This window comes from Lissotriton vulgaris, chromosome 9, assembly GCF_964263255.1.
Source record: "Lissotriton vulgaris chromosome 9, aLisVul1.2, whole genome shotgun sequence".
NCBI lineage: Eukaryota > Metazoa > Chordata > Amphibia > Caudata > Salamandridae > Lissotriton > Lissotriton vulgaris.
The window spans coordinates 70,711,333-70,720,963 of NC_141697.1; the positions used below are offsets into that span (position 1 = coordinate 70,711,333).

At 44.6% G+C, this 9,631-nt stretch overlaps 1 protein-coding gene across 1 annotated transcript in view; it reads left to right on the plus strand.

Annotated features, from left to right (window-relative positions):
• DCAF5 (DDB1 and CUL4 associated factor 5) overlaps nucleotides 1–7,702 on the plus strand; it is a 334,903-nt gene extending 327,201 nt beyond the window's left edge. Inside the window, exons 8-9 of the mRNA XM_086937046.1 lie at nucleotides 191–318; nucleotides 5,171–7,702. Coding sequence (XP_086793172.1) covers nucleotides 191–318; nucleotides 5,171–7,003 — 1,961 coding nt within the window. The 3' untranslated portion in view covers nucleotides 7,004–7,702. The remainder of the gene's footprint in view (nucleotides 1–190; nucleotides 319–5,170) is intronic.
• The last annotated feature ends 1,929 nt before the right edge of the window (nucleotides 7,703–9,631 follow it).

Genomic DNA, 9,631 nt, shown 5'->3' on the forward strand with positions numbered 1-9,631 from the left:
ATCAGCAATTTTATCTATGTGGAATGCGGTTTAGCATGTCTACCTTAAGGGTCGTGTTTCTAAAGGGCTACTCCTCTTCTGTCATCTGTAAACTGTGTTAGTGCTTAAAGTTTATACCTTCTCCCTCTTCCTCCTTTTCTCCTCACTGATGGACACGTTTCTCCTGCTTTGCTACATTGCTTCTCTACAGGTGGAGCTGGGCGGGTGGTGAATGGAGCCTTCTTAGTGCTGAAGGGTCATCGGTCGATTGTCAACCAGGTGCGCTTCAACCCCCAGAACTACATGATCTGCTCATCAGGTGTCGAGAAGGTGATCAAGGTGAGTTTAGAAGTCTGCATGGTACAGGATGGTTGAGGCCCAAGAGTGTGTTGGTGAAATTGAAGCAGTTACACTTGGATCTTGCTGCAGCTGGCTCGGCCCAAGCCAGTTGAACTATAGCAGTCTTAAATCCAATACATGTAGATGTCTGGGTCAAGTAAAGTTCCCTGGTCTCTAGGAGAGATTCTTCGACATCCCGTTTATTTTCATTTTAGCAGTTTAGTGCTTTTTCTTTTTATTAGAAACATTTTCCGTGTGGTCATAGTATGTATGTATGTATGTGTGATTTTTGTATGGTGCTAACCTTGCCAAAAAGCAGCAGAGCGCTGTACAGTGATAAAGGAAATGATACAGTCAAGAATGATTTGAGAGGTATCTAGTTTTTGGGGACAGAAGTGAATTGTTGGTGACAGAATGTTGTACCTCAGAAGAGGGGAATCTTCACCTTTTCCCTACATTGGAGCAGCATTGATGGATACAGGGATGTTGTTCCAGATCCTGGGTGCACACTTGGAAAAGGCCTGACTTGTCTTTTCTTTCTTACACTTCTTTGTCCTCACTCTGATGGCGTCTCTTGGCTATTGGTGTGCCGAGAGGTACCTGCCATAATGAGCTTGTCAGCCTGATAGGGGAGGGTGCTGGTGGTGATGGCTTTGGAAATTTTGTAGCTGGTTTTGAAGACTGAATGTCACTCTCCTTACCAGGCTGCACAATCAGGAAGGGGACGATGTTATAATATTTCCTCAGGCCCTGGGTGAAATGTGCCACACTGTGTAGGATGCCATTAATGGAGCCAATGTGGAGTCTGGGAGGTCATGGAGAAGGGTGTTTCCATTGCTTGCATTTCCAGATGTGTGAGCATCAATAAAGGCTTGAAAAGCAGTTCTTAAGTTGTTTTGTTGTAGAAGCGCTTTCACTTTATTTACCAGAGAGAACTGGTACCAGGCCATCTTGTGTTTTTTGGCACTGTGTTCTTTAAGGGGAAGGTTAGTGTCTAAGGGGAATCTAAGTGACCTAGCGTTCAGTAAAACTTTGGGGTTGCAGCTGAAGGTTCATGTCATTGAGCCAGTTTGTACTATTTCTTGCTTGTTGTACTTGGCAAACAGGGGATCTGTCTTGGTGAAGTTCAGGTTCAAGTAGGCGCTGGACATCCAGGTGTGGGTCAGAGGCAGGTAGTATTCGCAGTGTTTGTGATGAAGGATTCTATCCAGTAGAGTAGAGTGTATTCTCATCATATTGATGGCTTTTAGTGCTGTTATATGTGAGGAGAGTCAACAGTGTGCTCTGTGTAGAGGTTAAAGCTGACAAGGGGAAGGATGAAACCCTGGGGAACTCCACGTGTGGCAGGGAGTCTTCTGGGACCTGGATGTGCCCCTGTGATCAAACTGGTTTTAGTCGGAAAAGGAAGGAAGAGAGCCGGTGCAGGGAATTTAAAACTTCAGTGTGTGGATGAGGGCGGGATGACGGACAGAGTTAGCTGCAGCTTGAGAAGTACAGCAAAATGATGAGCCAGGGGCCATCTTCATATGTTGTGATTTTGGAGTTGAACTTAGAATCCCTTTTCGATGATCTTGCTGATAAAGGGTGGATAGGTGATGGGCAGGTAGTTAGCAATATCATCAGAGTCTAGAGTAGGTTTATTTGGACCTGGGAGGATCTTCCCTGTGTTTAGAGATTCTCAGACAGTAGCTTGCATGAGGGAGCCTTTGCCAAATGTGAGTGGGGTGAGAGCTTCTTTGGAGAGAGCTTTGAAGCGGTGGTTTTGGAGGAGTTGAGTATGTCCATGAGATCCGCAAGAGAGAAGGTTTGAAGGAGGGTTTTCAGTTTCCCCCAAGCATACAGACCAGTATGGTTTCCGTGAGGTGGTTCAGGGAACTTAAGTTGTTTTAAGAAAGATCACACCCCATGCTTCCTGTCTCCCAGGTGAATATGCATTTTCTGGACAGGACTGAGACAGATGTTTTGACTCCCTTCTATGTAATGTAAGCTCCTTCACATGAGCTTTCTCCTCAGCAGGGTGTCCTGTTTACCTGGTTAGGTCTTACTAGGGAGGTAAGCCCCTGTTTTGCCACTCCGTCAGAGGTTTAGCCTCCGTTCCAAGTGCCATAATCTTCCTATATGTTGGGCTGTTCACTGAGCAGATCAGTAGCTTATAAAGCACTGACTTTCCATTTGAAATAAACCCTGGGTAGCATGTGTACCTACTATCATGCCTCCTATAACGATCACAAGTCCTTGTTATGGTTACTAGTGTTCAGTTCTTTACAGTCCTTTCTTCTACAACAGCGGGATCCTTGTGTATTTCCTTCTCTGGGTATTTGCCACTCTTACTGAGGATGTTTCTTGGTTCTCCTTTTCAGGCTGTGTGTACATTATGTTGCAGTTGCATTCCTGTTGCCAGTAGGAGCAGACCCCAATATCCACATCCTCTGAAATCTCAGAACCTGGAGACCACGGATCTCCAGGTCCCTTGACAAAATCCAAACCCAGTACTAGGACCCCACACCTCAGGTTTCCAGCTTCGAAGCCAACTGGGTCGTAACATCGTTGGCTTCTAAAGAACAAAGTCCTCCACATTCTGAGGATCTTCTCCCTTGGTATCGACTTTAAAAAGAGCCTTGCCTCCATGATGAGTCTCCGCTTTCAGTTGAGCACCATGTCTTTTGTCGATGAACCTCCAACGAATAACCCCTGACAGTTCATGCCCACCACCCTGCCGAGAACACTTGCGCTTTAAGGCACCCTCAATGCCAAAGAAGGTCATTCGGAATTTTCTTGGCTCCAAGTGTCCTGACCTCGTTCTCGAGGTTTCTCTGTTGTTGAGGGTACCATTCAGCATCGACTGGTCTTGACCACAGAAGCCAAATTAAAAGGGTTGTTTGTTTCGAGAAACGTAGTTAGATGGAATGGAGTTGTCTGCTGAAGGTATTTTCAGATCGTTCACAGATGGGGTTAGCTGTTTGAGTGCATGAATTAGCTCAGCTGGAGATGTTGGTGTCACAGGGTCTAGTTTAACTGTTTTTGAGGGGGATCAAAGTGGGTAATAGGAAGGACTATTTGTTAAAAAAACAGTAAGTTCATGGTACTTCTAGTTTTAGTAATTTTGGAAGAGAATTCATAAGCAGTGAGGTAGGACTGAGTGGTTGAGATTTGAGGAGGAGAAAGAAGACCATTGCATGTGCAAGTTTTTGGGTGAGACTGCAGAGAGGTGATGAGTTCAGTGTAACAGTTGGATTCAACAATATTTTATCCAGTTGTAAACTGACTTAGGTCTACTTGATGGACTTTGAGGTTTTGATTTTCTCTTTCCATAGAAGAACTGTTGCTTTACATTTCAGAGCCTGAATGCGGTAAGAGATCCGGGGTTGGGTGGAAAGAGTAGTTGGAGTGAACCTATGTATGGGATAATTTGTAACAAAGGCCCATCTCAGTGCATCATTAAACTTATTGAAGGACACAGAGGATCTAGAATTTGACTAATTCATAAGCCATGAGGGCAGGCTCCTAGGCAGATGTTTCCCTCTGCTTTTAAGGTGTGTATATGCAGAAGGGGAAGGGGAAGGGGTGATGAGGTGAGATGAATGAAATCTGTGAAAATGTGTGATCTGAGGGAGATGCAGTAACAGTGGATGAGGAGTTGTGAGAGAGATTTGGAAATTAGATCTCTAGCGGTTTCCATAAAATTTGTTTGGAGAGAAAATGGGTGTCTTAGTGTGGGACATGGTATGGGTAATTGGGGGAGGGGGGTTTACTTTCAAGTAATTATCAAGGTGGAGTCTACAAACACCCGGAAATTGAGAGGAGTATTGTGAGAAAGTGGCTTTAATATCCAATCAAGGTTCTAACAGACCAATCCAGTAACTGTGTGGACGATAGATGACTGCAGTGTGAGCTTTAATTGGAGTGGTGGGTGTAATGGAGTTATATTCAAATGAAGAGGGAGAAGCTCCAAGATAATTGGTGGGAGTGGTTGCATTAAACTTATAATTGCCTCTTAACTCCTCAACCCCACATCTGTCTTATTCTTTTCGGCTGTTGTGAGTTCTGTTGGAAAAGTTAGCAAACTTGGTGTGTAAAGCTTCAAACATGCTTATATTGTATGAACCAAACAAAGTTTCAGAAACTGCAGTAAAATGGAGGCGGGAAGATGAGCGGCAAAGTGTTCGATGTTGCACGTGCAGACAAAGCAGGCGCTCCCACAACAGAAAGAGATGGTGGGCGGTAACGTGAGATATCTCATAGTGAAGAGTCAAGGGACGTTTAGTCATAGATGAGTTGAGTGAGGGTGCTTTGCCTGGAGTTCAGAGGGTGACATAAGAAGGAATTGGGATTTTGAGGTGTGGAGGTTATGAGAATATGGGGTATCAGATGTTGAGGGTGAGCTGAAAGGCCAGTTACACCGGTAAATAACAGTGCTGGGCAAAGAGTAGCACACACTAGTGTGCAATGGAATTGCATAAGCACATGTAAAGGGTTGAATAGATGTAGACATTCAAACAAAATGGAGATGTAATGAAGACATTTCGGTAGGAAATAGCTTTGCAAGGGTAAGTAAACGTGAAGGCAATAGGCAATACCACTGAAAGATTGTCGACACTTCCAACTAAGTGTCCTAGGGGAGCAACAAACATCATATGGAGGTGTTTGTGACTACCTGTACACAACATATGCTGTATGTTATGTTAAGGTGTTGCCAATCCATGTAGTATAACCATTAACAATCCATTGTGTCTTATTGCATGGAGTGCATCCGTCAATGTTAAAATAGATATATCCTGCATAAACATTTTTCCTTTAATATCCATCAGCATTACTAAATGCCTTAATAATTTTCTTATCTGTTTTATTGTAGATATGGAGCCCTTATAAGCAGCCCGACTGCACTGGAGACCTCGAGGGGAGGCGGGAAGACGATTCTCGTAGCCTATATACTCATGAAGAGTACATCGGCCTAGTTCTTAACAGTGGGCGTGGCCTGTCTCATGACTATGCCAATGAGTCGATCCAGGAAGATCCACGCATGATGGCCTTCTTTGACTCGCTAGTTCGCCGTGAGATTGAGGGCTGGAGCTCTGACTCGGACAGTGATAGCACCTTCCTGCAGCTTCACACTGGTGTCAGCGAGCGCTCCGGCTACAGCGATTCAGAGTCCTCTGCCTCATTGCCCCACTCCCCACTACCAGCGGCTGAAGAAATTGATGAAACTGGCTTGAATTTGGGGTCTCAATTATCAAGAGACTTAGCAGCCGCGAATAAAGAATTAACTTTGCGACAGCAGAGGTTGGCCAATTTTAGACGGAATAAAGATAAGTGCCTTGAAACCCGCACCAATGAGAGCGATTCCTATGATGAAGCGTGTGAAACTGAGATGGAAGCTGACCTCTTCCCACGACCCCGGTCACCAAGCCCTGAGGATACTAGGTCGAGTAGCTCTAGTAGCAGTAGCAGCAGCAGCAGTTCTAGCAGCAGCAGCAGCTCTAGCACTACTAGTGAGGATGAAGAAGACCTCAATTCACGGCGAACTAAGATGCGGCAACGCAATGCAATGCGACGTCGCCAGAAACCTCAGAAGGAGGAGAAAGTAAAAGCCAATGCTGGAAATGCAATTGCTTACATCGGTGAAGATACATGTGACTATCCACAGATCAAAGTGGATGATCTGTCTTCTTCTCCAATATCTTCACCAGAAAGGACCGCCACCGAGGTAGAGGTTGTCAGAGCAAAATCTGCCCCTCGTGCAGACATGGAATCTGTAGAAAGAAAGATCTACAAAGCCTACAAGTGGCTTCAGTATTCCTGCATCACCTACTCAGCGAGTAAAGGTGGTGAGACTTCAGGTGGACCTCGAGATGATGAGGAGGGAAAACCAGGGACTAGTGGGAAAAATGGAATGGCACCTTCTGTAAGGGAAGGACATCCTTTGAGTTCGGCAAGCCACCAGAATACCAAAGACATCCATCCTGACAGTCGGTGCAAGGAATCTGTGACTAGATGTGGCTCCAGTAATGCATCCAATCCGTGCAAAGAGACAGAGAGGAAGCAGTGGCTAGAGACTGAAGAAAGCTCTTCTCAAGACACCAGCTCTAGTACATTTGAGCCTAATCAGGAGGCGAAAATGCTCAATGGAACATCCATTGGTAAGGAGTTAAATGGCTGCCCAGGGGAGCTGTGCAGTCTAACAACAGGACTTGCCGATCAGAGGAGCCACCAAAAAATCCAACAGTCTACAAACCAGCTCTCATCTGTAATTCCAAAGGACTCCTTACCCAGCACAGTCCGCCATGAATCTATAAGTTGCCCCAAAATGCAGACTTATGCCCCCGAAGGTATAGCTCTTGGGATTCCCTGTGTAAAGCACAACAATGGACAACACCCACACCCTTCTTTTCACAGCAGCAATGGACGAAGCAGTAGTGAACCAGACGTAGAGGTCGCCAGCACTCGAGTGCATTCAAATAAAGACCGTAGCAGCATGGGTGAGACCTGCAACCCATTGCACAGAGACTGTTGTGTGCTTGAATTGGACTTGAGCACAGCTAATGTCAGCACTAAAGAAGAAAGCACACCTTTGCACCCGGTTGACAGCGAGCATCCCCAACCACGTGGAGCACTGAAAAGGCACAGAGACGAGCTGGAAGACTCGGACTCTGAGAACTCCTCCCCAGAAAAGAAATTAAGAACATGATAAACAAATCCATGGCTTAGAACTCTACCAAAATATGTATTAAAACTTGTAGAGCCTGGGTGAGAACACGCTTGTTTCAAAAGCTCCTTTATGTGCTGGAGTGAGATGCTTTTCACACTGCAGGTATAGCCCCAACAAAACAGAATGTTGGTATTTGAGGCAGACCTCATCCTCTGCCAGAACAAGATCTGGTTGTCTGTGATCATATGAGCCATTCTGTTTGGGAGTTTTCCAACAATGATGATGCTGGTCAGTTTAGAAACCATGAAATTTGTTGTCTACAAATCCAGCAAACTCCATGGTTCCAACACATGAGTATAGTGTACCCTCGCAAGGTTTTGTTCAATTCACCTTTGTTGAAATAGTTAACTTGTTTGAACCAGTGTGCTTTTTAAGCCACTATAGTGGCTGGTTTTTTTTGTTGCAAAAAAACAAAAAGCAAAAACAATATTTGCAGCTTTGAGGATTTTCGCTACCCCTTCCAGTAGGCTTTGCTGTTTTTCGTTAAACACCTTTTCCGAAATTAAATTTCTGGTAAGGCTTGTTGGGTTTTTGATCAACAAATTCAGAAAATGTACCATTCCTCCTTTTCAAAGAATTAGAGGGTTTGGTTTGCTGTGATTTCATGAAGACATCCCTGACTGTGTACTGTTGATGATCCAATAAGTACATTTGACATTAAAAAAAATGTACACCGATGAACTTGTTTGATTTAATTCTACAACTAATCTTGTACAGTAGGTTAAAAAAAAGCAAAGTATAATTTGAGAGCAATAGAGGAGCAGCTCATAATCTGTCGGAACTGGGTAGTAACAGAAATTGCAAAATGCTGTTTTCTTACGTAGGAAATGTTTTTGGGAAAGACTACTTATAGAAGTACAAAGCTAACATAGTCCTTGTGCTCAATTTTTTTCTTCTGTGTATATTGTTAATAACATCCATCAAGTCCTTTTTAATTCTCGCCTAAAGCAGCGCATATGTTGTTTGTGCCGACACATGTTGTTAGCTTACTGTGGGCTTAGTGCCCGGCCATCAATTACCATTGTTTTTTTGTATTGGCACTCTTATTTGCTTGCGTCTCATTCATTCTCCTCTGTGGACTTTACTTCCTCTTCTTGCGTTTGTCCCTACTCTGGAGCATGGTTCAAGTATGTGTGTTCTTCCACCGCTCGCATTTTGGGAGCCCCTGTTTTCTAGCACTCCATGATAATGGATATGTTTTCCAGCTGCCTCCCTCGTGTGCTTCTCTGCCCCCCCTTATGCTCCTTGTTGCTCTCTCAACTGTGTGCTTCTGTCCTCCCTCCACACTCATTTGACCTTCTCTCGTGTGAGTGCATGTGTTCCCCCTCGTCGCTTTCGGTCACCCGTATGCTCCTGTCTGCCACCTCTACTCATGTTGCCCTCTTTCACCTGTGTGCTTTTGTGCCACCCATGTTGCTCTTGTTTTTCTGTGTGCTTCTGTGCTATCACCATGTTGCTCGTTCGTCCCTGTGCTTCTGTGCCCCACCCGCTCTCCTTTCTCGATTATTTGTGTTTCTCCCCACCACTCCCTATGCTGTCTCCACGTTGACGGCTCTGCCTCCTACTGTTCCTGGCCTACTACCCCGACCCTTGACCCAATTAACATCTTTAAAAAAAAGCACAGTGACGCCCGTGGGCTATGTCATTTTGTAGGCATGCATAAACGTGTATTATAACTCATGTGCATGCTTACAAATTGTGATGGCCAAGCTGCTGTATCATTATTTTTACTTATTTCTTAGTTATCCTTCCTTAATTGCGGTACAGCATCTGCTTTGATGCTGCACATCGTGAAGTAATCTTAATTAGCAGAGCCAACAGGTATCGAAGGGCCCGATCTCTTGGCTTTGCCAGTGCTTGTTACTCCTAACGTAAGGGTATAGGAAAGCGTTACAGTGAGAATTAAAGAGTTGGCCCATTGATGAGGCGTTCTTGTTTTCTGCGTATCGGTAAAGCATGCAATCCTTGCTTGCCTTCGTGCATCTTGGTCTGAGCATGGGGCATTGATCCAGCTCTGTGCAGATCAGTTGTTACCATGACATGAAACGCCTTCTGGCAGTATAATTCATAATTCTGGAAAACTGCAAAACACCAAACATACAGATGTGAATAAGAAACCTGCATGTGAAAATGTAAAATGTAAAATGATGCACCCAAAGGAAAATGAATTGTGTGCCCTTAAGGTTTTTTCTCTTTGTGAATTTATCAGTATTTGTCCTTTGGTAATTTGAGGTGTGATTCACTCGCTCCATGACCCATGCATCCCTGGCTGGTGGTAGAGATCTCTACATCCTGCCAGTGATAACGTCCTACATATTGGTGGTTAGTTTTCTGTGTGACCCCACAGTTATGAAATCATCCAAAAGAGGGCTGGGGAGCTGCATTTGGAATCCCACCCATCTTGAAATGAACGTGGGTTGAGATATACTCATTTGGACTTGCTGGTAGGAGAACATACCTTAACTTCTCATTCAAGAAGTTTGTGTATACATTGAGTTGTTGGTGGTTGTCTGCCACCCTGATGAAGCCACCATGTTCCCAGCCTCGACCAGGATGGTGTGTACCGAAACTGCATGAAATGTTTAGACTACCTATCCGCTTTGGACT